General features: G+C 57.5%; 1 protein-coding gene across 2 annotated transcripts in view; it reads right to left on the bottom strand.

The window, feature by feature from the left end:
* The window catches only part of PRDM16 (PR/SET domain 16), a 360,644-nt gene that overhangs the window by 230,629 nt on the left and 102,038 nt on the right, over nucleotides 1–27,977 (bottom strand). For both annotated transcript variants that reach the window (XR_003121231.1, XM_025397533.1), the window contains exon 2: nucleotides 14,908–15,257. Coding sequence is in view for 1 of the 2 variants with exons in the window: in XM_025397533.1 (XP_025253318.1) it covers nucleotides 14,908–15,257 (350 nt within the window). In the remaining variant the exon portion in view is untranslated. The remainder of the gene's footprint in view (nucleotides 1–14,907; nucleotides 15,258–27,977) is intronic.

The raw sequence follows: 27,977 nt of genomic DNA, 5'->3' as shown, positions 1-27,977 counted from the left end.
CAGGAGCTGGACCCCTTGCTCGAGGGCCCCACTTGGAGGTCCCACTGAGAGGCAGAGGCCTCTGAGTCAGCGCCTAAGCTCATGTGGGATCCAGGAAGCCGCGGGCTCAACAGTGGACACAGAAGAGGGCGGGAGACACCAACCTAAGGTAGAAACAGAGGCCAGGCGGGAGAGGGCCTGCGTGGAAGCAGGACAGACACGACCCTACTCGGCTCCAGTTGAAGAATGTGTCACCAGCATCCGAGTGGGAGGTCCTGCCCTGCAGGTGCTGGACGTGGCTGGGGTCCCCGACCTGCCAGGGGTCACTGGAGAAACATCAGAGCCGGGGCTCCCAGCCCCCAAGGCCACGCTCAGAAGGAGTAAGTACCTCAGAGGCAGCTGCCCCCGGCGGCCCTCCCGTCCTCCCCACTGCTGACATCATTCCTGATGACTGCAAGGGCCCAGGTCTCACGAGGGAACATTGCGATGAGTAGGAGGCTGGGCCCTGCGATGGGAGCTCTGGTGCGGGGCTAGGGTGAGGCTAGCTCCTGCGGCTTGGACTACTGGACTTCAAGGCCGCCTCTTTGTGGACTGGACACCCGCCTCTGAGCACTGAGGCTGCATCTTGTTCATCTCTGTGCGAGCTTCAAGTCAGTGCAATTGAAGTAATCCCCATGACAAAGCGAATTTTAGAGGAAAGGGAAATACATTTTTCTTCAGCCCAGCAGCTCCTATGATCATATGAATGAGTTTGAAGGCTTTTATAAAATGAAGCCCAGACCCCTTTTTCCATCCCTGTCCTCAAAAGAAGGCAATGTGGTCTATACTTCCAAAACGCAGGGGTTGTGACGTCCTTCTGACATCAGAGACTTCAGTCATTTGGGCAGCTAGCCTTCCCCAGAGTCCCCACTCCAGCTGGGTGACCCTGGACTCAGCTCTCAGCTTTCCACCTTCTCTTCCCCTTCTTTCCCCCTCCTCTTCCTCCTCCTCTCCCTCCTTCCTCCTTCCTGCTCCTCTTCCTCCTCTCTTCCTCCTCTGCCCCTGGTTTGGCTCTTGTTCTCGTCTTCTCCCATGGTCAGGTCTGAAGCTCTGTGCTGGGTCCACAGGCAGCACCATCAGGGTGGAGGCCAGGGTCAGGTGCAGGAGACACTCGCCCTGTGACTCCCCAGCCCCGTCTACTCAGTGGAAGGTAGGACAAGCACCACTCTCTGCATTTCCAGGAGGGCCACGTGTGCCGGGGATACTTGAGTTGTTCTTCAGATCCCACGCAGGACTTCCAAGCTGTTTTAAAATCCACCTTAAGCCTAAAGGAGGGCCCTGGCTAAGGGCCTCAGTGGAGCCCGTGGTTTTCTGTGGGTGTGCAGGCTCCAGCCCACGTCCGTCGCGGCTGCGGCCGGCGGGCCAGTCCCCCAGGCCCCTCTCTCCAGGCCATTGACTCAGTGGTTGTGAGGAGAGCCTCTGCCCCTCAGGCCCTGGGCACTCATCACGGGGATTGTTCCCTCTACTGGAAAGGCGGGTGAGCCTCAGCCTCTGCGGTGGGATACCATGAAGAAGGTCCCATGTTTGACTTCCAGTCTGATATCTCAACGCTCACCCGTGTGCAGCAGGGGTAAGTGAGGTTCCTTCCCCAGCAAGACCCTGGGATGCCTGGAGCCTCTGCATTCCCCTGGTTGGGGGAGAGAGACGGAACACAAGGACATCCCTGTCCCGGGATCACCGCACAGCTGTTCTGGAGGCCTCGAGGGGCAGGGTCACCTCTGAGAGCTCAGACTTAAGACAGGGTCCACCGTGGTCTCTCCAGGAGGACAGCATGGTGCACGTGTCCACGTGGGCAGGCGCCAAGGGCCAGCAGAGGGGCTCGAGTGCAGCTAGGGCTCCTGGCCGAGCGAGACTTGCGCTTCTCAGCCCCCAGCGACTCTTCATGCACTACAGAAGCTCATCAGAGGCCCGCCCCATGGGACGAGGATGCTTCAAGGGGGCCCGGCAGCTCCCGTGCAAACCTAGCTCCAGGAGCCAGGACAACTGGAACCTTCTGGAAATGGGACTTTGGCTGACCCAGGAGCCTGAGCAGCCTCTCCTCCCTTCTTGTTCCTGCCTAGAGACCCTTGTTCCTGGGGTGGGCAGGAAGGGGAGGACCGAGCCGGCCAGCCTCTGCAGGTGGAACACGTGAGCTGTTACTGAGAAGCTCAGCGGAGCCCCACTGGCGAGGGGCTCCGGGGGCCCAGCCATTTCATGTTGCTTACGTTCACGTATTTCCAGCCTGGCTTGTTTTCACACTAGGTTTTATTTTTGTGCCCCTGCCCTAGGCCCTGAGACCCCCCACGCTCTTTGGGGGACACCTGGCTGTGGCTCCCCACCCACGGGCAAGCTGCTTGGCGGCACCCCACGGCCATTGGCAGGATCCAGAGGTGCCTGTTGAAACTGCAGAGCAACCAAGCATCCTAATCCCCCTTCGCCCCCACCCTGCACAGCACTCTCTCCAGCCTCCGCGGAGCGCCAGGGCTGAAACGAAGGCTGATAAATTAGTCTAGAGGGAAACAAGGCCGCTTCTACTTGTAAAAGGTCATTTCGACTTTGTTCTGGGTGAGGGTTTATCTCAGCTGCTGCCGCGACAGACAATGCCTGGGGCCTAAATGGCAGAAATCTTAGCTCTGCTCGTGAAATTACAGTGCTGATAAGCCGGAATGGACTTTAGAGAGATCTAAATGGGAACGGAGTGGACGTAGGTATTTTTGAACATGATTGAACAGAGACGACACAATGGGATGTACAATTAAACTGGGCATTAGCCTAGAAGGAAGGAACTCTGCCGACTCTGCCGAAAGCCAGACAAAGGGGGTTCCCACAGCCTGCGTGCGGCTGGTAATCCCTGCCCCAGCCCGTGGCAAGAGGCGCAGCTGGGACCGGAGGACCAGAGTGGACGCACGAGAGCTCCTGGGCGGCTGCTGCTGGAGGCTGGTGCCATTCCTCATGCGGCAGGGGAGAGTGGGGCCCACTCACCAAGCAAGCTCGCTGGAAAGCATGGCGGTGCTGCCCACGCATCCCAGGAGGCCGTGGCCCAGTGCCACGCCAAGCACTCCAGGTGGGCCCTGAGCTGCAAAAGCAAGAAGAGACCACGCTCCCCTGCACAGCAGACATGCTCGTGGCATCCTGGCAGCTGAGTAAGAATAGCCACTTTGAAGCCATTCTACTTACATATGTTCTAAACGACAGGAAAGGCCCAGCCAGGGGCATGCAGAATGAACCTTCCATGCAGGCAACGGGGCCGTCTCGCAGCCATTCTCCAAAGGGCCTTCTCAGGCACTCCGATAAACTGCTCACCCCAGAGAGACGCTGCCCTGGGTTGACCAGGCCCCTCAAGGCGGGTGCCTAAATCACAGCAACCCAACCACACTGCAGCTCGGGGGTCCAGAGAACGCATGGAGTGCCCCGCCCCTGTCCCGAGCAGACTCTCCCCGCGTGCAGGAGGCAGCAGAGACAGGCGGCCCGCAGGGGTGGTCCTCAGGTCGCTGCCCCTCAGCGGGTCCGTGAGTAGTTGCGTCCCCCTCATCTCTGGCTGAGGCCAAGGTGGCCCGTACCACCCTGAGAACACATTCCTATCCCAGCTGATGACCCGGCCCTTGAGAATTCGTGCCACAGGAGAAGCTCTGACCAGCAGCCAGGCCTGGCGGGAGGGCAGTGGGACCTGCTGCTGCCTCCTGAGGAGTATGAGGTTCACGCATGCGTCCCCTGACCCTTGTCCCTGACCCGGGGAGACCTCTGTGGCCTGGAAGGCATGGGACCTGCGTCTGACCCAGGGGAAGGAGGGCCACCCAGGAACTGGCCCACAGGCCTCAGGGGGCCTCCCCAGGGAGCCACCAGGTCACAGTCACCTACCCTCAGGAGGGGCTGCCCTCCCCACTCATTCTGTTCCCTGCGAAGTCTGCTGCTGGAAAATTACTCGAAATTAAAAGATCTCAAGCACAAATGACCTGTACCACAGATTCTTCAGTCTTAGTGGGTCCAGTTGCTTTCTGCCACCCTCGGAGGCCCACCACCTGACAGCACAAAGCTAACCCCAGCACAGCGTTGCAGGGACCGCACTGTGGGTGCAGGTACCAGAGGCGAATGAGCTGCTTCTCAGGCCTGTGCCAGCCCTGCCTGGCTCCTCCAGGATGCCAAGGCTGTAGGATCACCCAAGGGACAATTGGACTGAGTGCCTACAACAGGCTGGGGCCTCTCTGATGGCTGGGGGCACACAGGAGGGAGGGGCCTGTCCTGCTCACAGCTGATATCCAGGAGCTGCAGGGGCAGAAAGGGCCCGCCTGGGGTCGGGACCCTGGGCTCTTGTCCTGGGTCCACCCAGCCCGTGGTCCCACATGACTCCCTCCCTGGAGCCCAGTTCATAACTGCACTGGGAGGGGGAGGAGATGGTGATGCCCCAAGTGGGACTCGGGTACGACAAGGAGCCCCTCCTATCCCAGCCATCACCCCATGCCCGTGGGGCGCGTGGTTGGTCAGCCTCGGGCCACCCTGTGTAGCTGTGGCCGGGGACGGCAGCCATGCTGATGAACCAGAGGTGTGAAGTCCATCCCAGCCTCAGCCGCTGCCTAGAGCCCCTGGGCAACAGTGGGGTCCCCCGGTGGCCCCAGGTGCCCTCCTCTTCGCAGCCCCAGCTTCTGCTCCTTCTACCTGCCCTGCTGAGGCCTGTGGTCAGGAAAGGCTCTGCTGCTACCCATCAGCCGCTGCACCTTCAGGAACAGCCTCTCTGGGCTCCCATGGGTATGGGAGGAAGTTAGTTCAGGGTGGGCCCCTTTCCCAGGGCCTCCTCCTGGGCTGGAATCCTCCAAGTGCCCCCACAATGATTCCCTCTTAGAATGCAGATTCCTGAGACCTACCCCAGGAACTCTAAGCCAGGAGGTAGAGAATGGGGCTGGAATTGGGTGGGGGTCTCACAGGCTGACCATCTGGGTCAGGAACCCATGGGGTTCCTGGCTGAACCCATCTCTGGTGCCACGAGCACCCTGGGGCCACTGAAGAACCCCAGCTTCAGGAAGGGGTACCGGGTGGTGAGCCTCACTCCCTGCCAGGTGCCCCCAGCATTCTCAGGCCCTACAAGGGCCCATGGGGCTGGGTTTGGGACCTGCTTTCAAAGAAGGGGACAGCAGCTCCTAAGAAAAAGTGGGGCTGAGGTCACATTTATGACACAGAATTCCCCCGAGCCTAGAGAAGGCCATTGACTGTACTGAAGTCCAGTTCCAGGGCCTGGCTGGGTCAGGGACCTGCAGAGGACAGAGCCATGTTCAGGCAGAAGCAAGAGGCGCTGGGCCTAGGCAATCGGCCGGCAAGGCACAGAGTTGAGACTGCCCACCTACATGCTGTTAGTGCGGGCGGGAACCGGGTCTGGGCCCAGCTCCTGCTCCTGCTGGAGCTCACCTGTACCTCTCCCATCTGGCAGGAGCCTGGCTACCCACAATGAGCTCCTGCTGGGGTCACTGAGCGGGACCCCCACCCACCTCGGGGTCCCTGCATGGACAAACCTGGGGGCCAGGAGCTATTCCTTCCTTCCCCTGTCAGAGCCAGGGTGGCCGTGTCCTAATCACGGCACAGCTGGGAGGGTCCCAGTGTAGACAGAGCCTCACAGAGACCGGGGTGCACAGCAGGTGCCCGCCAGGCCGACACAGAGGCCACATGCCTCTGTCATACTCCCTTCATGTCCAATCCTTATTTTCCCTAAGGAAGAAAGGGAGGAGGGAAAAGGGCAGGAGGCTCTGGAGCACCCTGTTCTCACAGGGAGCCTTGAGGAGCCCAGAGGGAGGCTGGGCCACGCCCCCACGCAGAAGCCCTTCTTCCTCCTGCTTCTGGCAACCCTGACGATGTTTGCAGGCCTCTTGGTACAAGCGGTCGGTTCCTGAGTAAGGGTGGGCTCTGGGTGTCACTGGGGCGGGGGGCGTGTGGGATGTGATTGGCAAAATGCTATTTAAGAAGTTGGTATTCGCAGATGTCTCTCGAATATGAAAAGAAAATATTTATTTCCTTTTTCGCTTGTGAATCAGAATGCTCTATTTAAAGAAAGTCCCCTCTGCTGGGCTGCAGTGGAGTTATTACCCCTTAAGGAAGTAAAGGAGAGCCATTGGGGAGGTATTCTTAGTCATTCTCTCTCCTTTTTTCTAAAATTCCTTATATACCCGTGCCTCCGAGCCGGGCCGAAGATAGTGCAGGATTTCATGGCATTCTTGGGCTAAAAACGTCTAGGGCTGATGTCACGGTGCTGGGGGAAATGGGAGGTCTGTGCTGTGACTCCTGCATGGCACTGTCGGCTGCTCCTGGAGCCAAGGCCCGTGGGTTTCTCTGCATCCCTGTCCCCATGGTGGCCTCAGGCTCCGCACCATCCCACAGGGCCCTGTCTCTCTCCAAATCCCGATGCTGTGTGCCCCGCCGAGCTGCCGGGTGCCGCCTCCACAGGAACACTCCTCAGAGCATCCGCTGACCGGCGTGCTCACGGTTTTAGACGTGCCGTGTTAGGCCTCCATAGGAATATCCAGAAGCTCCTGAGTGGGGAAGCGCGGCAAAGCTTCCTGGCGTCACGCAGAACTCTGCATGCAGAATGGAGCAGCAGAGGCGCCCAGAGCCAGGCCAGGTGCCCGGGCCGAGCCCACCCAACTGTGGGGGTGGCGTGGGCAGTGGAGCATGCATCTGGGAACCTTGGAGTGAAAGGGCAGGCCAGGAACAAGTGTTGGCATCTAGACGATAAAACGCGGGACTGAGAATACCAGGCCCTAATGTGTGGCGAGCAGACGGTGGCGTGTGGCGGGAGACGGTGGCGTGTGGCGGGGAGACGGTGGCGTGTGGCGGGGAGACGGTGGCGTGTGGTGAGCAGATGGTGGCGTGTGGCAGGGAGACGGTGGCCGGACGCTGCACAGTCCAGCCTTGACATTATCAGACCTGCCCCAGCCTCCCTCCCTGAGACTAGAACCCGTGCCGAGGCCCCCGACACCTGCCGTGGTCTGCCCCTTCCCCTCTGTTGGAATTTAAAGGATAAGGAGTAACAGGGTGATCTAAGAGCTCAGCCAGTGAGCGCCGGCTGCCCCTACGGCAGGCCAGTGAGGAGGGCTCATGGCGGGGCTCAGCTCCAGGGTGAAAGGGACATGGGACAGACAGAAGGAAGCACCCTGCACCGAGAGGTACCAGTGAACACCTCTGCAGGGCCCAAGATGTGCCGGTCGTCTGCTGAGTGACCAAATGCCCTCAACAATCATCCTAAATAGCCCCTCAGGGTGCACTGAGCATTGCGGAAGGCCGGACGAGTGCTTTGGGAGCCCTTGTTCCTCAGCCCTCCCACCTGTCCCTTGCCTGGCAGTCTGGTGCAGGTGCGGGACAGGACATCCAGGTGGGCTCTCCACTCCTCCTTTCTAGGTCAGCTGTTCTGGGCCCAGCCTGTAAATTAGGATCTCCTGGGAGCTTCTACATGCCTGATGCCAGAGGGGTTTGCCAGGACTTTGGGTCTGACACTGGGATGCTCCTGGGCAAACAGGCAGGTTGGTCGTCCTCCCTGGCCCCAGCCCAGCATCTCCGAGGCAGGCCTGGCACCTGTATTTCCCATGCTCCCCAGGCAACACCAACACGCAGTTAAGGGGAGCCCACAGCCCCCAGCCTCTGCCCTCGGGTCTCAGGCACCCAGGAAAGACTAGGGAGCTTTCCTGACCACCCCCTCCCTGAGTACAGACCGACATGTGGGAGGGGGTGGTCACATTCACTTGCACATTTTTCTATGCATTCAGCAGACATTGTTGGGGGCGGGGGCTTGTACCTCCTCCCAGGCTGGGTGGGCGCACTTCCCAGAATATGCCTGAGCCACGGGAGCTCTCTGGGTTGAGCCTTCCTTGCCTGCCATCCTGGGGTCCCCCAGAGCCGGATGGGATGGAGAGTGTGGAGGTCCATGACTGTGGACAGCTCCAGGGGTGCAAAGGGAGCACCCAGCCCACTGAGCAGTGGGCGCTGGACACATGAGTTCTGCTTCTACAGAGGAGGGCTATGTCAAACACTTCTGGGTTCAAACCAGCCTCCGGTGGCTGGCAGGTGCCCCTTCTTCCTGAATCCCAGAGCCACGAGGCAGCCTGAGGATCTCCTAGGAATGGCTAGACCTGGCACTGGTGGGAGCTACTGCTCCATCCCTTTGGTGGCCGAGCAGGAGCCCAAAGCCTCAGGAGGTCAACCCTGGAGGTGGGGTGGGCAGGAAGGCGGCACATCCTTCCACAGCTGCAGGGAACATTGGTGACTCTCCCAATGCCTGCAACACACCCAGAACTGCCCCCTCGTAAGCTGCTGTGTCTGCTGGGTACTCGCTGTCTGGCCGCTGTGTCTGCTGGGTGTTCACTGCCTGGCCAGTCCTTCCTAAAGTCAGCTTCCCCCTCGTAAGTCGCCGTGTCTGCTGGGTGCTCGCCATCTGGCCGCTGCGTCTGCTGGGTGCTCGCTGTCTGGCCGCTGTGTCTGTTGGGTACTCACTGTCTGGCCGCTGCGTCTGCTGGGTGCTCGCTGTCTGGCCGCTGTGTCTGTTGGGTGTTCACTGTCTGGCCGGATCCTTCCTAAACTCTGCTGTGCACACGAACCACCAGGGATCTCGCTCAATTGCACGTGGTGACTCAGTGAGTCCGGGGGGGGCGGCCAAGGTTCTGCATTTCCAACAAACCTGCAGGAAGGCCAGCACTGCTGGTGCAGGGACCACACTGAGCACCAAGGTCTTGATGGAAACAAGGCAGCTGTGTGTGTCCGTCTCTGGGTTGATCTTGATTTCCTGTTTGTTCGTGAGGCCACAGGAACTGAAAGGGACTGAAGCAGAGTCCCAGGAGCCTCGACAATCCATCCGGGGCAGGAACTGGGGCTTGGTTAAAACGGGGTCACTTCTGCCTGGGCTCGGACCTATGGCCAAGCTCACCTTGGTTTCCCAGCCCAGGACCCACGGAGGGGTCTAAGTCCAGCTCCTGCACCAGCACCAAGCCCCACCTGCTGCCGTGAAAACTGTAGGAAGGTGGAGCCTCCAATGGGACCTCCTACTTCCCCAAACCCAGTCCTGAAACCCACATCCATCATGAAGAGATTGGCCAATCGGAACATGAGCGGGCCAGAGCGTGAGGTCTGGATGGAGGGACTGACTCCTTAGGGTCTCCTCCTAACACCCTGAGCCTGGTCATTAATCCAGAGCCTGGAAGTGTCTGTCCAGGATCTTCTGGCTCAAAATCCAACCAGAGCTCCCAGAGAAGCAAGCTCCGCAGGCACCCAACCCACATGCCTCAAGACAGCCAGCTCCAAAAGCTGCTGAGCCCAGATGGGCTGGCGACACAGATGACCCCCATCCTTAGAGGCCAAGGCCCTGTCTAGGACTTCAGGCAAAAACTAAGCTGTGGGGGACATTTGTGTGTGCAAGCTCACACATAATCTCCTGCAGCAAGTCATGTTAATATTTACTGGTGAGGGGACATTCAGGAGGAAGGGAGAAGGGGCTGGGGTTCGTGTGTGGGAAGGGCTGACCTGGGTGATTCCCTACCCTGCCCTGTGGATCTGGCCATATCGCAAAAACCCTGGAGCAAATTTGCCATTGCCCCTCCTGCCGTCGGACTGAACTAGATCTCAGCACGTGGGGCCCTCCAGTGCTCCCCGGTATGTGGGGAAGCTGGTTCTGGGGGCTGCATGTTTATGCCTGCCTCACGGTGCCTTTAAAAGCCCATCATGGACATTTGTGCTGTGATGTCGGAGACTGAAGCCCCATAGCACTGCCCTTCCTGTTGTCCCAGGGAGCCAGATGCCTGGCTGGGCTGCCCCCACCCCACTCCATCATTATCCCTTCACTTGGGACCAAAATGAACCTGCAAATGTGTTTCTCATTTCTCCCACTCAGGAACAGAAGAGCATCAGTATTGCAAACATATGTAGGGGGACTTTACTTCCTCCCAAATCCTGCCTTTCTTCAAGGCTTTCATCAAGTTTTGGATGAAATTCCATATTACATGTGTGCCCATTTCTCATCTTCTGAGGGTGCAGGCTGGGCTTGCTCTCACCCATCCCTGGCTGCTGTGTAGCTCCTGGTCCACAGGGGAGACTGGCAGGTCCTGGCCCTGCCAAAGACTCTCAGTGGGCTCTGGGGACCCCGGAGGCACCAGCTTGGGGGTCCCATGATGGTAGTGCCAGATAATTGGTGTGGCCCAAGGCCTCTGGGCTGGTTCCCCTGTGACCCCGGAGCTTCCCACAGGCCTTGGCCTAGACACAGAGCATTTGTTGATTGAACAAATAAACACACATTAATATTCAGTAAATAATGCCGGGGGTGAGGTCGTCCACTTCAGTACATTCTTCAAATAATTGAAACCCCATCAATTCACATTAACATTTTTCACCTGGCCTCTTAAGCAGAGGCAGAGGCACTTACTCATCAGCGTTCTGATTACAGGCGGGGCTGGTGATGCAGTCGAGAGCCTTTCTGGGGAGACACAGTCAACAAAGAAACAAGCAGACCTTGGGTGGGAGACAGTGGCCGACGCACTGAGAAAAGTGCCCCCACTGCCTCCCCTGGGGGTCCTGCAGGATCCCGCCCCAGCAGGCCCCGAGCCTCAGGGCCCTGGGCACACAGCTGAAGGCCCAGCTGGGGGCAGGTGGCCTCACCCAGAGCCTCACCCACTGCCTCCTCCCTCTGGGCTGCCACTGGGCAGCCACCTCTTAATTAGCAAAACAAACAGCACGATGATAAATGTCATGATTTACTCAACAAATGATCAAAACCACTGTTTTTGCAGACCCCAGGGCGATCAAATGCCCTCACGGGTGATTTCCTCCAGGCAGGTGGGCTCCGGTGGCGGTAGGCGGGGTGTGATATTTGGGAGGAGACTGAACCCTGCTGTGTCCAGATGGAGGAGGCCAGGCATTTTGGGTGCCCTTCCTGACAAACCCCCTCCCTGAGACGAAGCTCAGGGGGCCCTTTCCACACACCTGGGGTACACACACAGCCATGCACAGGGTGAACCCCCAGGTCGGAGGTGGGGCATCTGACTCAGGGCACATCTCAGGGTGCACCCAGGAACAAAGCGGGTTTAGTCAGTGACTATTCCTAATACATAGGAGGGAGAGAGGAGGGGGCAGCTCTCCCCAACCAGCGTCAGCCTCGGTGCGGAAGGAGTGCAGGCTTCGAACCAGCCACCGAGGCCGGAGGAAAGTCAGCTCCCAACCCCTACCCTCATTCCTGCTTTGCTAACGGAAAGCTCCCGCTTGAAGTCAGGCTGCCCCACAGCCTTGAACCCAAAGCTCGTGGGTGCCTCACGTGCTCCCTGCCCCGTCCCTCGTCCCCAGGGAGTCGTGCTGTCATCTACGTCAGCCCTGCGTCAGGGAGAGAAGGGCCCCGACCCTCCCCAGTCATCCCAAAGCCCAGTGTTGCCTGGCAGCGTGTCTCTTGTGATAAAAAGAGAAAGGAAAATCAACCTTCTCATTTTATTTTATTTCAACTGAATTGTCCAGAACAAGAATTTTGTTCTCAGAGTAGAAAGAAAATGGTTTCCACGGTGTCCCAAAATGACAGGAAGAATAATCCACGTTACTGTTATTTCAAACCTGTCCTTCGAGAGACGCACACCCTGTTCCTGCAGGGGCTGCAACCCGGCGAGATCCCTTTGCTCACGCCACTCCCAGATCCCCTCTCCTCCAGGGGAACCCCGCTTCTGAGCTCAGAGTGGCCACAACACCACGCTCCTGGCCACCACGTAGGGAGGCCAAAATGACACCGATCCTTCTCGGATTTTGTTTGTTATCTTTGCTAAAATGTCATTACTTGTTCTTTTTCAGTAAATAAATACTGTGGACATTACAGTAAAATCAAATCACTCTGATTCATAACACTTGATTACCAGTGTGAAAGTGAACAATTATACACACGAAATTCAGGACCATCAGAGATAACACACACGCATGGGCCTGACGCTGGCACCCCTGTTTTTCTCTGACCCAGGCCTGACCTGGAATCCCACTGGCATGACGCTGGCACCCCTGTTTTTCTCTGACCCAGGCCTGACCTGGGATCCCACTGGCGTGACGCTGGCACCCCTGTTTTCCTCTGACCCAGGACTGCTCTGGTCGAGCTCACCGCAGGGGCGTGGAGGGAAAAGGGCTAGCAGGGCCGCCTGGTTGGTGTGAGTGGCTTGGGAAGGGGACTCAGCAGAAGGTGCTTCTCGTGTCTGGAACTACAGAGGGATCCCAGCCCTGAAGCCTGGTGCTCCTGTCCTGTCTCAGGCCCCTGTTCATGGCACTCAGAAGACAGGCCAGGCAGTCGGCAAAAGGAAGAAGTCTTCAGAGAAAGGGGCACCCACAAGTCACTTCTCCCTCCAGGGCCACCTCGGGGAAGGCAAAAACCCAAAGGGAAACGGCAATCAGCTCTTTTGGGACACGTGGAAAATTCTGGGAAGGTGGCTTAGGGGACGATGTCACTTTTTCTGCCCAAAGGCCCCAGCTGAGGTGGCTGGAGGTGGGGAGAAACCTTGGTTGACGGACATCGCTCATTTCAGGCAGTTGTGACTGCCACCTAATTTCCACCCCCTGCTTCCTCCTCTCCGTCCTTCACAGAGGAGGTGGTGGCTTCCTGCCCAGTTCCAATGTCAGCTCCCGAAGGCACCAACGCACATGGCTGCCCCCTGCCCCATCTCATGGAAGTGACAAAACCCAAAGGTGGCCCCAAAGCCAGGGAGTCGGTGCCCGAACTCACAAGGAAAACAAGGTTGGGCGAGATCCCGCCGGGTGCGCGGGGAGCACCGTTTGAGGGCGTCGGGGGGAGAGTAAATGTTTCTAAGCACCAGCAGGAGGGGCATCTGCCAGGTGGCCACCGTGGAACAAAGCCCTTCGCAGAAACGGGAGGTGCGCCGTGGGGAGAGTGTGTTCCCTCACGTACACGCACACCAGGGATAAACACGCCGCAAAGTCAACAGGCAGCGGCAGGCAGCGGCGCAGCCTGCACCGGGCCTGGCACCACACGGACATCGTGATATGGGCCATTTCTTTTTTAAAAAAAAAAAAAAGCAAATAGAAACTTGTATCAGAGTAGCCAAGAACAAAGTCACCTGAAGGTCATCCAAAGTGCTACCTGCAGGGCCCCTGGACCTCTCATATCCACAAGCCACCTCCTAATTAAACAGTCCAGACCTTTCTAAATGTGAGGGACACACACCCTTGAATTCCTTTCCCACACACCAGGGAGGGCGGGACAGGGCGCTTCTGCCAAAGTCACTTCCACTGCACAGCCAAAGACGAATGTTGCTACCAAAATGCTCTCCTTGGTCCCATGAGGGGCCTGTAGGGCCATGAAGCTGGGCAGTGTCTCCACCGAGGTCTTCTACTCCAAACTCTCTCCCTGTCCTGTCTAACTGGTGCCCCTGGCTCCTGGCCAGTCCCTCCTGAAGGTAACCTGACCTTGGGCCCACACTCACTGTCCTCTGCCTCTCGATGGAGGGGGGTGGTGCGCCCGGCCCACAGGTGCTGCCCATAGAGCTGCGGCTCCCACCCTGCTGGATGGCTGCGGACTCTGCCACATGCTTTTCTTCAGGCACCGGGACCCCCATAGCTCTATAATTGGCGGAGGGGGGAGCTTTAAGCTGACACTCAGGGAACAGCTTCTGAGTCTCCCTATATCCTTGACGAGGAGCCACACAGGACTCTGTGAGCTACCAAGGACCACACCTGCCTGCTGGGAGCTGCCGAGGTGCCCTGGTCTTGCCCAGGGAGGATGCACTTAGCTCTGCAGGGTGCGGGCAGCCTCTGACCCCCAGGCTGTCAGTGTTCTTACAAAGGGCTCTTAATGCTGTCAGCCCAGGGAGGTGCTCAAGGGCTGCTGGAGGCCACAGGGGCCTCCCCAGGGCCCATCTGAGTTGGGGCAGGCCTGATAGTGAGCATGGAACTGGCTGGGGACTTCTCCAGAGTTACGAGCGGCCAGGAGAGGAGGTGGGCAAGACGCAGGATCCTGCCCCCATCCATCTGGGGTTCCTCTTCCCTGCTCAGGCCATTTGCCCATGAGGAGCCTACCTCCATCTGGGCACTTCAGAGGCTGGGAGGCACAGGGTAATCTGCCCGGTGTTCCCATTTTCTACCCAAGCAGCAGCCCTGCCAAAAGGACCACCGACAACTGGCTGTGTGGGGCCTGCAGAAAGGCCAGGGCCCACCAGGAAGTACCCTTTGTGTTGGGGGGTGGGGCTCTTAGTCCCCGTAGGACCACTCGAGGGCCCCCAACACCGGTGCCTCGCGTCCCTCACAGCCTGGGCAGGATGCTCTGGGTGCTCCCCGCTCAGAGCCATCCCAGGGACGCCCTGTCTCCTGACCCCTGTAGCAGGTTCACCAGGCCAGCTCCAGACCCTCAAGGCCGGTCACGTCGTGGTGGGAAAATTTAAACAGTCAGCCATCCCTTCCAGGACGGGGCCTGTGCCCCTGGAGCTGGAGAAGCTCGGGCTACTCTCAGGCCACTGGCTGACCGGGGCAGGCGGGGAAGGTGGCAGCCGGGGCAGCGTGGCCACCAGATGTGATTTGTGAGCTGCTCCACATTGCCGTGGCCTGGAATGAAGCCCTGGAGTGCAGCTGCCTGTTCTGGGACTTTCTATGGATCTCCCTGCCCCGCCACGATGGCCGCGTTCACGCCTGGGATCCGGCGGGAAGCACGGGATGTTTTAAGACATGAGCTCATGAAAGACACATTTCCGGGAGAGAGTGGGCGTGCCCTACAGGGCTGACAGGCGCCCACGAGGACCTCTGATGCTTTCTGAGTCCCGTCAGGCGAGCTGCAGGATAAAATAGGCTGGGAAACGTGACATTTGAACGCTCTCTCTGGCCGCGCCTCCCGCCTCGGGCAGTGGCTGCTCAGCCCGGCTTTATAAATAGATGGAACACAAGATAAATGGCCGTGATCAATCATGCTCAGGCGCGATTGCTCACCTCCCATCCGAAGTCCGTCTCCTTCGCCGCCGCCCGGGGCACCACCACGCAGGGGCCCAGCCTCTCCCCGGCTTCCATCTTCCTCTTGGCCCAGACCCCCAGGCCGGCCCCCGGGATGGAGGACTCTCGGAGCTCGAAGTCCGGTGGGATCGGAATGTCTTCAGGAATGTAGACCGGGGCCTCGTACGGCGAGCCCTCCTTGGGGGTGAAGTCCTCGCTGGTGGGGAAGGGGGACGGTGGCCCCACGGGGATGGGTGACATGGCACTGTCCTCGGCCTCGTCCTCTGCGCTGTGGCCGGCCAGCAGGTCCCGGTCGGGTTCATACATATTATTTACAACGTCACCGTCACCTAAAGGAGACAACACAGCGTCAGCCTCTGCAGCACGTGCCCCTCCCGGGGTGTACGGCTCAGGGAGTGCCGGGGACTCGGGCGTCAATGGGGACCGAGGGTGCTCAGGGACCCAGAAGGCCCGGCTGCCACCCCTGCCTGGGATATGCCGCCTCTGCTCCACCCTGAGCCAAGCTGCCATCATTTCACGTCAGAGGCTCCGGAGGATGGGATCCCGCCAGGCTCCACTGGGGCCAACCTTTCTGATGGGGTGGCACAGCCCAGCACACCCTGGCTCCCCCAGCCTGGCTCCCACAGCCACCTGAGGATGCGCCGGCTGGTCCTGCCCTAAGGGAACTAGGGAAGGAGCTGCCAGTGCCTGGCAAGCTTGGCGACAGCCGGTGAAGCCGTCATGCGTGGCAGCTGACCCAGGGCTGGCTGATGGTGAAATATTTGCACCGGAATATTTCAAATGTCCTCTGTAGTCTTGGAAATCACGGACGGCAGAAGTCCTAAGTGCCTGGGAGGACTCAGAATTTGGGTGACTGTGAAATGTGCTCAGTGCTGCTTCCTTGTACTTAGGCCGCAGCCTGGACATCCCCACACTGAGGCTGTAGCCTGGACATCCCCGCACTTAGGCCGCAGCCTGGACATCCCCACACTTAGGCTGCAGCCTGGACATCCCTGCATTTAGGCCACAGCCTGGACATGCACTGGGGTAGGGCTGGCTGGGTCTTGGGGAGGCTCGTGGAAGTTCCTGATGATCTCGACACAGGCTAGGAATAGGCCTGCTGAGGTCACGGATGTCGGAGTCATGGGGCCCCAGGTCACCCTGATGATCTCGACACAGGCTAGGAATATGCCTGCTGAGGTCATGGATGTCGGAGTCACGGGGCCCCAGGTCACTGAGCTGAGCAGTAAGAGGGTGCCCAGTTTGTCTGTCTGGGGTAGACCTTTGGGGTCCGTCCTAACAGAAGGTGGGTGCCAAGAGACTGTGTGCGTGCAGCTGAAACTATAGCAGAGAGTAGCCCGAGGCACTGGGGGAGATGGGCAAGGTGAGGAGGAGTCTGGACAGGAAGAAAAGCAAAGCCCTCCACCGAGTGCAGCCAAACCAGGACTCAGGCAGGCGAATGTTCACCATGGCAGATTCACCATCGCCGGAAGGCAGAAACAGCCCAAACATCCGTCTGCGAGGGAATGAGGGAGCGGATGAGTAGTGGATGGTACCACCCTCTCCAAGGAGGAGCACAGCCTGGACCAGCCCCGGACATGCGGCACTCGGCGTAGGAAGCCAATGCAGAGGGTCACACCTGCCTGGCGGCGTTTAGGTGACTCATCCGGCACAGGCCCCCAGAGACAGACGCAGGTGGGAGGCTTCGGGGACTGGGGTGGGGGTGACAGCGAGAAGCCCAGGTCTCCTTTCGGGGTGATGAAGTGTCCGGGAACTAGAGAGGGAGTGGTCGCACCGCTGGGTGAACGGCTCAGTGCCGCTGAATCGCCCCCTTTACAGTGGTTGAATTCTGCCTCGATAACATCGAAAAGGCAGATGTGAGTGTTAGTTAGGTGGGGAGCAGCGGGAATGGGCAGGAGGTGGGGTGAGCTCCGTCACCCTGACCTGATCTAGATCTTTCCACGCAAGCCCCTCCTTCTGTGGCTGCCTCGAAGACCCGGTCCCGCTGGCCCTCACCTCCTGGCCCCCGCCCTGCACCCTGACGTTGGCTGGGGACACAGAAGCCTCCAAGGAGACCGAACTTTTAAGTACAGGAAAAATGACTTCAGATTCCTCACACTGGTTGCAAACAGATCAGCACAAGAAAGAGCAAAATGCTTTCTTTCAAAAGAAACCAAAGTCTTGGGGGGAAAAGTCGCAAGGAAAACACTTATTTAATTTATCAGCATTCAGAGAAGTAATTATTATGTTTTAAGTGGCCAACGGGTCCTTTCTAATTGACGCGGCGGATCCTTTCAGAGACGCAGCCACAGAACTGCCGCTGTTGTTCCTCCACCCTAAAGACCTGAAGTTGTTTAGGTTTGAAAGAACACCCCCATAACCCCCGCCCCACTGACTGTGTGCAGCATAAAGGTAAATTAGAGGGGGGGGGTAATTAACATGGCATCTTATTATTTGGAACTGGTAACTGCACGGAGCTCGCAAACAAAGTCGGGTTGGAAGCCAAAGCTCCCCCATGCACTCCTTAACTCCTCTCCGGCGTGGGCGCCTCCGCCTGAAGCACAAGTAGGAATTAGAACCCCAGGTGTTTCTGGGAGTTCCGCTGGAGCCCGAAGTGGGGCAGTGTCCCTATCAAGTGCATATCCGTTGCAGGGCTCTGTTTAAAACATGGCTTTTTTCTGTTTGAATTCTACTTCCCAAAACCCCTGACCCGCTGGAGGAAAATCAACGCTTTAAGGGCATGTTTAATTTACTGGCCAAGCAAACAGCTTAGGAGAGAAAGGTAGTGTTTCCTGCTGATTAAAGGGAGGTCTGTGCATCGGGCCCCGGCCTCCCTTCCCCGGCGGTCACAGGGGTTAAGCGATTGCCCACAGCCTCCAGGAAAAGCCCGTCTCATTTTGCTGTCCCCGTTGCTGGGGGAGAGGGAGCTCTTCTTTCAAGGGTGGGTGAGAGGAGGGCTAATTAGTGTGCAGAAAACACGGTGAGAAAATGAGGTGCAGAGAATAGCCCTAAAGCCCAGAGAAAGCAGGAAGCCTGCACGGGGGCTTCGGCAGGGCCTGGGCCCACAAATCGCTCGCTCTCTGGGGTCCCTGGGGCAACCAGAGCCGGGAAATCAGGCTCAGCCCTCCTCTGCCCTGAGCTCCAGCCAGGATGCCCCTGAGAGGGTCAGCAAGGTCAGGAGGCTGCCCAGTCCTCTACCCTGCTGGACAGGCTTGTTCTGGCCGTGGGCATCTTTTCACTGAGGTTCCCAGACCCTACTGCCCAGGCCTCCATGACACGGGGGTGCATTTCCGGCAGGCACTGTCTCGCAGGTCAGCGTGCAGGGCCAGGATCATGTATGACTCTGGAGATGCAGGCTGTGTAACAACATGCAATTGACTTGTCAGGAGACCTGACATCCTTTATTTGGGGTTGCTGGGATCTCATTCCAGGGTGCCGAGGCCATCATTTCTAGAATTTCTATGGGGAGACCTACGGAATTATAAAAGCAAGGAGGGGAGTGGGGATACAGGGAGCTCAGGAGGGAAGAGGCAGACTTGGCCAGCAGGGAGCTGAGTGACCCCGAGTCGGGGCCAAGGCCACCCCTTTCTGCCCGTGAAGAATCTGCCAAGCTGCCAGTTCCAGCCGAGTCTGTGTTCTCAGCGATCTTCATGGAGAGCCCCGCTTTGAGTCTTGTCACACACACGTATGAGCGATAGTCATTTGATCACATTATACAAGTCAGGGAGGTGAAGAAACCCTGCTTCTGCCTCAGGCTGGGACAGAGGCCGAGCTGGCCAGGAGCCCACGGTGACCTCAGCCCCTCACACTGCCCCTGGGCTCCACTACAACCCTCGGTTTAGGGCTGAGTCTCTCTCAGCCTCACAGTGGATTTCTTCTTCTGCACCCCTCACCCAGGCTGTAGGAAATCATCCCGGAACAGAGGCCACCCCCACCATCTCCCAAGAGAACCATGTCTAGAAAGCAAAGCTATGGCCAGGGTTTTGGGGTCTGGAGAGACAGAGAGAAGAGGCCACAGATCAGGACCACTGTGCTAAACCAGCCAAGACAGGGGCCCAACAGCCAACAGAGGGTACCTCATCACCGTCCACCTGGGGCTGGCCCTGCCAGGGCCACATGAGTAGTGCCCTCACAGGGGGATTATCAACATGACAATCCATTCCCTGAAGCCTGAGCGCTGGGCGGCTCTGTGGCAGGGATGGGCAGATTTCAGCATAGATTCTTGGCCGGAGGGAGTACATGGGGGTTTTTTGGAGTCGGTATCTGCCTGGCTGTGCTTCCTCCTTCATCATGTGGTTTTAAGGAGAAGCCATGAGGCCTGCAGGCCCCACTGGGCAGGAAAGAGGCACCGTGCGGCAGCTGGCCGGGAAGGGCGGCCCCCGGAGTGCATGTGAGGGTGAGCATCCCGTGCGCATCTGTGTGTAAGCATGTGTAAGACCATGTGTAAGACTGTGTGTAAGACTGTATGTATAAACATGTTACTGCATGTGTAAGAGTGTGTGTAAGACTGTGTGTGTAAACATGCTACTGCATGTGTAAGTGTGTAAGACTGTATGTATAAACATGTTACTGCATGTGTAAGAGTGTAAGACTGCGTGTAAACATGCTACTGCGTGTGTAAGAGTGTAAGACTGTGTGTGTAAACATGCTACTGCGTGTGTAAGGGTGTAAGACTGCATGTGTAACCATGTTACTATGTGTGTAAGAGCATGTGTAAGCATTATAAGACCGTGTGTAAGACCGTAAGACTGCATAAGACCGTGTGTAAGAGTGCATGTGTAAGCATGTGACTGCGTGTGTAAGATCATGTGTAAGCATGTGTAAGACCGTGTGTAAGACTGCGTGTGAGAGCGTGTGTAAGACTGCGTGTGTAAGCAGAGGGCCTGGTCAGGAACCTGAAAAGGTGTCCAGGGCAACCTCAGCTGACCCCAGCCTCTATGAGGCCTCTCGGTTGGGAAACCTGTTCTCTTCTGTCTGGAGAACCCTCAGGAGGAAGGGTCTCCCGTCTGCTGGGTGAGGGGCTGAAGTTTGGGCCCCCTTGCCTCCCTCCCTCAAGGGCGAGGTGGCGAATGGCACTTGGCTGCCCCAGGCTGCCATCGTCCAGGCCCCATGCGGGCTCCCTGGGAGCCTCCTGATGTCGGCCTGGGTCTTCACTTCTGCGGCCCACGGGCCCTGTGGGGACTCGGTCCTGCCCAGCTGCACACCTCTCTGTGGGGCCAAGATGCAGTCCTGGAGATGCCCAAAATAGGACCCACCGGGAGAACTGCGCCAAGAGCAGGCTGGGGCTCTGCGCGGCGTTTCTCACAATGGCACACGCGGCCACGTGATTTCAAGGAACATTTCAGTGAAAGGAACACCCGCTCCAAAAATCCACGGTTCCTTACTCCACCTGTGTGCACATGGATGTGTGATGACTTCGGGCCTATGAGTTTACAGCAGAACATACTTAATGATTCCTGCCCAGCTCAGAGATACCTTGTCTTGGCCTGGGGGGTGGGAGGAGCTGAAAAATAAATGGAAACAACAAAAACAACTGTGGAGGGTGGCAGTGATGCTCCTGATCAACCTGAGAAACACGAGGGAACCCTTTGCTGTGCAGTTCCCTGAAATGTCACATTTCAGAAAACCTAAGGTCAAAAGTCTGAGAGGGAAGGAACAGGAAAGTCCAGGGTAATGATTCTGGGCAGCAAACCACCAAGAACCTTGTCATTCGTTAATTTCTTTGTCATCGTGGAGCAAACAAACCCGGTGGCAGCCTGGGGAGGGTCCACCGTGATAGGAACAGGGACCCGGGGAAGCAGGGGTGGCCCCCACCCCTGTCCTGAATTCCTGCGGGTCCACTCAGGCCCTGGATCTCTGGGCTTTGGGAGCCGTCTCTGTAACCAGAAAAGCTTGTACGAGATCACTTGGGGCTGGATCACCTTGGGATCTTCCACACTCTCCAAGGAGGCTGGTTCCTGGTGAGCAGGGCAAGGCGGACGCCAGCGAGGCGCCAGGACACAGGCGCCCGGCCTTGAGAGCAGGCAGCCCCTTCAATCTGCCCTGCAGTGCCATGCCGGCCTGCCCTGAGTCCAGGTTGGCAGCTGGGTGGGTGCTCGGGGGCTCTTTTCTCTCCCTCATGCTACCTGATGGATCTGCCACCCCACAGCAGGTTTCTCAGCCTGTTTCCAGCTGCTGGGACAGAGGTGACATCACAGTCTCTCTGTTACCTGCACCCAGCCATGTGGACAAAGCAGTGAGTGGCTCCGGGAGGAGGGTCTGCTCCTCCCTCAGGGGAGCTGCCCACTGTACAGCTGGGGAAACAGAGGCACAAGGGGGTGAAGGAGCCTGTCATCCCCCAGTGAGGGACTGAGGGCTGGAGCACACCCATTTCTGAGTCCACGCTCCCTGCCCCTGGCACCCAGCCCAGCCATGCCCTGGGGCACAAGTGCTTCAACCCCAGTCCTGGCCCTACCAGGTGGCCCCTCTGCCTCACCCTAGTCCAGGCGGAGCTCTCTTATTTTGATTGGGATCCGCTACACGTCCCCCACGACCATCAGGCAGAGAAGTCCAGAGCAGAGAGAATGCGTGTGGTGGGCGCCATATGGACACTTTCAAAACTGGGGAGAGCCCTGGATGGGGTTTGTCTGAGTTCCTCCAAGCCCCTGACAGTAACATCAGGCCTCAAGGCCCGTGAAAGGCCCAGGATCGGGTCACCTCCTTCTCTAAACCCACAGGGCCAGGGCCAGCCCAGGGGAAGGGCTGGGCAAGGTGTGTGGAGCGAGGTGGGACCAGAAGGTTTTAGAGGTCAGGCGGACCCCACTGTGGGTTTCAGCCCCCGTGGCTCAGGAGTCTGAGTGGAGTCCCCGACGGCAGCCTCTGCATCCCCTGGGGACTTGCTAGAGCTGTAATTCCCAGGTCCACCCAGGCCCACTGACCGGGGCGGGGCTGGCGTGTGCACGCAATCTGTGCAGCAGCAAAGCCTCTGGGAGGGAGGCCCTCATGGAGCAGGGCCCTCCAGTTTGGGAAGTGGGGGGTGGGGACAGATGGGGAAGTGCTGAGTGACAAGGGTGCATCTGGGGGAACAGGGTTTAACACAGAGGGAACCAGGCCTTTCTAAAATGTCAAGAAGATCACCCTGAAAATCTGAACTGAAACCCTTATTGACCCTGAGGTTTTTCAAGTAAGTGCACACATTTGCCACTAAGTCGGAGAAAAGCAAGCGGCAGCCTCCAGGAGCCCCGGCCTCCGGGAGAACAGCAGCCGGGCTGCAAAGCACTTTTCCCATCCAAAGCATTCCCAGGAAGACGTGGCTGTTAAAGAACCACCTCTCCGCAGAGCTCGGTTCTGGGTGTGAGGCTGTGCAGAGGTGAGGGAGGCAGATGGAGGCCTGTGGGAGGGAGGGGAGATTAGCCACGAATTTCAGAAGTGCTGTGTTCAAGACGCCCCTCGCCTGTCTGTGTAGATCTGGTCTCCAACAGCTTCAAGTCTAAAACTGCCCCCACAACTGCTTTCTCTCATGCATGGCATTTTTTATTGGGTGTGAGGGGACCAAATATTTGCCGTCATATAGCCACATGCTCCTCGATCTTCTCCCCTAATATCGCTGGCAGGAGGAGGATCCACTCCCCCGCCCACCAAACGCCGGGCTGTAGCTCCTGTAAAACCCAGCCTTAACTGAGCCTCGCAAGTCTGTTTTTAACTGCAGTCTCCTGGCCCGAGGCAGCCAGACACTGCGGCCTGGTGTCTGCTGGAAGGGTCTTCCCGCTCTGAGGAGCTGTGCTGCCCTGCTCTGAAACAGGCAGGACCCAGCACGAAGCAGCTCCTCCCCAAAGGCCACATCAAGATGTGCATGCCTCAGGTTGCATTCAGTCTCACCTGGCCCATCCAAAACAATATCTAAACTTACTAATCAGTTCAGGCCAACATATACATGCGATTACAAAGGAAGGCAAACTTCAGGACAGAGAATGCCTACATCACAACTCCAAGACTGTGAGGAAACATGGTCCCTGGTTGACCACACAGCTGTTCGATTCCAGTGATGCCAGGAAAGACTTTGGAGCAATCAGCCTCTAATCAGACAATAGAGCACTGACATTGGCTCGCTCTCCCGGGGATTGGCCGGCTGCTGATATTGACGGGGCCGCGGAGCATGCAGCCGGCACGTGGTCCAGCTCATTCTTGCAGCAGCCCTGGAGGGAAGGCAGAGTTGTGACCTCACCCAGTTCATACATCAAAGAAGTGAAGCTCAGAGAGTGAGCAACTTCCTAAATGCCATACAGCTAGTCAGGAACAAGCTGGGAGTTGTTCAAACAGTCTTGATTTCGAAGCTCTCAAACACCACTCTAACAACCCCATGTTCTCCCTACAATGACAAAACACCCGAAACAGTTTCCTGGCAGTCAGTAATGGACTTCGTCATGTCCAGCAGAAGAGGTATGGGTGGGAGTGTGAATAAATGTTTGACAGATGGATGGAGAGATACATAGCTGAATGGATAAGTGGGTGGGTGGATGAATTTATGAATGGATGGAAAGATTGATGGATGGGTGAATAGATGAATGAATGGATGACTAAATGGATGGGTTGATGGATGGGTGAATGAATGGACAGATGGTGGATGAATACATAGATAAATGGATGAATGGATAAGTGGATAGATACATGAGTAGATGGATGAGTTAATGGATGGATGGATGAGTTAATGGATGGATGGATGAGTGGGTAGAAGGAAAAATGGATGGATGAGTACTTGGATGGATTAATGGATGGATGGAGGAATGAATGGGTGTGTGAATGAATGGGTGAATGCATGAGTGGATAGATGGGTGGATACATGGATGGACAGAAGGAAGAATGGATAGGTGAATGAGTGCATGGATGGGTTAATGAATAAATGGATGAATGGATGGGTGGGTGAATCAACATGTGGATGGATGGATGGATTTATAAGGGGATGGATGGAAGGAGGTACAGATGGAAGAATAGATGGATGGATGGATGGATGGATGAATGGATGGATAGATGGATGGATGGACAGATGGTGGATGAATGCATAGATAGGTGGATGAATGGCTGGGTGGATAGATGAGGAGATAGATGGGTACACAGGTGGATAGATGAATGGATGGGTGGATGGATGGATGGAAGGAAGGAAGGATGGATAGATGAATGAGTGCATGGATGGGTTAATGAATGAATGGATGAATGGATGGGTGGGTGAATGGATGGGTGGGTGAATCAATGGGTGGGTGGATGGATGGATGAATGGATGAGTGAGTGAGTGGATGGATGGATAGGGGTGGGAGCAACCCTCGAGGGCAGCTCTTAAGAGAAAAGGTAGAAGGCAGGACCCTCACTCCCATTTCTGACTTTCCTTCCCTAGCAGTGAAGCACCATTAACAACTCTGGGTCCTCTCTGCCCTTGACCCTGATCGACTCATCTGAGAGGAACATCTGGGCTTTCTCAGCCAGGCCCCACCTCTGAGAGAGGGCTGGTTTCTCTGCTGCTTCTTCAGGACTGACTGGCTGTCACCCTCCCTGCACCCATGTGGCGGGTGGGCAGGTCTGAGTTCTGGGACTCGGCTGGGGATGTGCCTGGCTCCCACAGCGAGTGCAGGTTCCACCCGAGCCTTGTGGAGGCCCCATCCTCTGGCTCCAATTTTCCTTCTCAGAACCAAGCAGGGAGGAGCGCTGTGTCGTGGGTCAGAGACCTGGAGAACGCTCCCCCATCTGGGTGCCTACAAGTCCCCATGAGCTGTGAAGGGCCATCCTGCCCCCTGAACAAAACAGGGAGAGGGAGAGGCGGGCACATCAGGCAGGCTGCGGCTGTGGGAGCTGATCAGGGAGAGCAGGCACGCATGGAGGCAACTTCTAGAGAAAAAATAGGGTGTTCCCTTTCCTCACAGAGGATTCTGTACACCTACATCCTTGCAGAGTGTATCTCGGGGAGCAGAAGGCCCCTCTTCAGGGGGAGGGCGCCTGGAGGGGCAGGGGTCATCCTGAAGGGCCCCTTCTCAAAAACAGTTTGCTAGAAAGAGAAACTTGGGAATTGATGGAGTTCTCTCTTGTTCTTCTTTTCTGTCTTTAAAACTGTGCGGTAAAGGCAAAAGCTTCTCCCCTCACCCTGGATCTTGGCCTCGAGACAAAAACAAAGCTGTCGTAACTCCAGGAAACGGTGCTAGGAGGAGCCTTGGCCGCTGGTCCCACCTTCTGACCTGCCCCGGGCCGCGGCTGCCCTGCAGCGCTGGGACTCATTGGCATTCACCTCCTGAGCCTCTGCGCCCAGAACCAAGCGGCCGCTATTAACACAACAGATTAATAGCACTGAGAAAGCCGTTTCTGCAAACATGCTAAATATTAATAATGATCAATCGCCGTTTCTATTCCAAACCTGCACCCGGGACCTGGCCCACAGGGACTGGGGAACGTTGAACCCCAGCTGCGGGGCTGATGAAGCCGAATTGTCATTAGGGCCCGGGAGAGCTTGAGAAGGCGGGGCCCTGACCTCAGAGGCAGGCTCCCAGCCCTCTCGGAGCCACTGAGGTACAGAAACCTCCCCAGAAAAGAGGTGGGGCTTCCTGCCTTGTCTCCCCAGTCCCGACCAGATGCAACCCCCTGGCCTGGCTACCTTCACACACACTCGCCTTTGTCGCAGACACGGAGGGAGGCAGGGACGGTCCACAGCGCTGCCTCCGCTTTAGAGATGAAGGAAGTGGACGGAAACCCACTCCAGGCCTTGTCCAGGGCACAGCGCGGGGAAGCGCAGACGCAGCCCTTCTCACTCGGGGAGTCTCCACCAGCCCCCACTGTCACCCGGGCTGGCCAGTGGCTCCCAAGACTGTAACCAGTTGAATGATGTCACCCCAAAAGGCGCGTTCAAGCCCTAACTCCCGGCCTCAGAATGTGACCTGGTTTGGAAATAAGGTCTTTATAGCAGTAACCAAGTTCAGGTGAGGTCACTGGGGAGGGCCCTGATTCAATGGGACTGGTGTCCTTATAGGACAAGGAGGAGGACACAGACACATGCCCAGGTGACACCCGTATGATGACAGAGGCAGGGATTTGCCCTGAGCCAAGGAAGGCCTGGAGCCACCAGAAGCTGGGAGAGGTGAGCGGGGACTCTTCCCCCAGAGCCTCCAGAGGCAGCAAGACGCTGTCCGTAGCCGCGCTGTGCGTCTCTGGCCTCCGGAGCAGGAGAGCGCCCTTCGACTGTTTCCATCCACCCGGTTTGTGCTCTTTTGTTAAAGCAGACCCAAGACACTCACACAAAGACCAAAGCGACCACAGCATGGGCCTGGCTGAGAACACACGACGCTCCCTGCCAGCCCCTCTGGCCATAACCTGCTCCCAGTGCCCTGAAGCAGGTTGCTGGTCCCCCACCTCCCAGAGGAAGAAACAAAGGCTTGCACCAGGAGGATAAACCACCCAGATGAGCCATGTTGCTGAGCAGGGAGCCTCGGCCCCATCACAGCCTAGAGGATGCATGGCTGCCATTCACGCCCCAGGGACCAGCCCTGCAGCTCAGAGAGAAGCACATCCGCTGCCAAGGGGAAGGGCGAGCAGCCCTAACCTATGTGCGGCCCACACCTCTGGGGCAGGCGGGTGGGCCTGGGTGCGCTGCGCTGCACAGACCACCACAAAGTCCCACTGGGGTCCATGAAGCCACTGCCCACGCACGCCCCTCCCAGCCCCCGGAATCTCCCCAGACCAGCCAAGCTGAATCTGGCCCTCACGCAAGACCACGGAGGCCTCCGTCGGACAGCTCAGGCCACCTGGCCCTACTTAAAGCCGAAGCATTATTCTAAGACGATTATTTATCCGTGCAATGCTCCAGGGACAGCAGCGTTCCCATTTCAGACCCCGCATCCTGTATTTCCTCGCCGCCTCCATCGCCCCGGGCAGGCACTGAATGACTCGCGATGCCACTGTAATTTTTATCAAGCCTTGTTCCTGGTAAAAAGCCTCTTTGTTTCAGAGAGATGTGATTTGGCCTTTTTTCTTCCTCTCCTTTATTCCTTGGTTAATATACCACTTCCCCGAGCCCCGGGGGCAGCAAGGTAGCCCACGGATTGCTCAAATCTCACTGTTTCCCTCCTGAATCACAGCCGAGGCTCCCCGGCCCTGCGCTAAGCAGCATCTGGGCGGCAGCAGAGTGGGGTGCCTCTCCTTAACCCTTCACTGTGCAAGCACTGGACCCCTCAAATACCAGGGGGTGTTGGCTCCAAGCACTAGCTCCACGACCTGAGATCTGGCAGCCTGACAGTGTGCTTCTAAAAAGACTGTGGGCAAATACATATAACACAAAATGTATCATTTTAGTCATTTTTCAGTGCACAGCTCCCTGGCATTAAGCACATTCACGCTGTGTGCTGCCTTCAGTCACCACCACCTATCTCCAGAACGCCCGCATCTCCCCAGAGAGAAAGTCCTACCCCGTCAGACACTCTCCATCCCCTCCCCCAGCCCGTGGCACCCACCATTTTACTTTCCGTCTCTATGCATGCGATGACTCTAGGGACCTCCCGCAAATGGGATCCTACAATATTGGCCTTTCCCAACCGGCTTACTTAGCTTAGCACAATGTCCTCGAGTTTCCTCCAGGTGGTGGCGTGTGTCGTAATTTCCTTCCTTTTGAGGGCTGAGGAATGGTCCAGGCATGTGCATGCCGCCTCCGGCTTATCTCTTCACTTGTGGATGGACACTTGCGTGTCTCCACATTCTAGCTACAGCGAAGCCCACACCAGTGAACACCTGAATCGATGGTGTACTCTTAGCATCAACAAAACCCACAGGCTATTCCACCCAAGTGAAATGAGGTTCCCGTCAGCAGCCCCACTGCCCAGGTCTCAGGGTCTCTGGAAAGCAGGTAAGGATGACTTCCCCCACCACCCTGGTTGACTCTCGGTCCTATAAGCAAGGGCAAGGTCTCCTTCCAGCCTGTGTACCTTGGGACTGGGGTAAAGCCACTTACACCTTCTGGACCTCAGCCTCCTCCTCTGTAAAACAGGCACAGATCCAACCTGGAAGACTCTGGGGGATGTTCAAAGCCGTAATGCCCTGCCCCTCACCTGCATGTGAGTGGGTGA

The sequence above is a fragment of the Theropithecus gelada genome, chromosome 1 (genome assembly GCF_003255815.1).
Source record: "Theropithecus gelada isolate Dixy chromosome 1, Tgel_1.0, whole genome shotgun sequence".
Classification (NCBI taxonomy): Eukaryota; Metazoa; Chordata; class Mammalia; order Primates; family Cercopithecidae; genus Theropithecus; species Theropithecus gelada.
The sequence above is the reverse complement of the archived record's forward strand: the minus strand, read 5'-3'. Positions and strand labels throughout refer to the sequence as shown.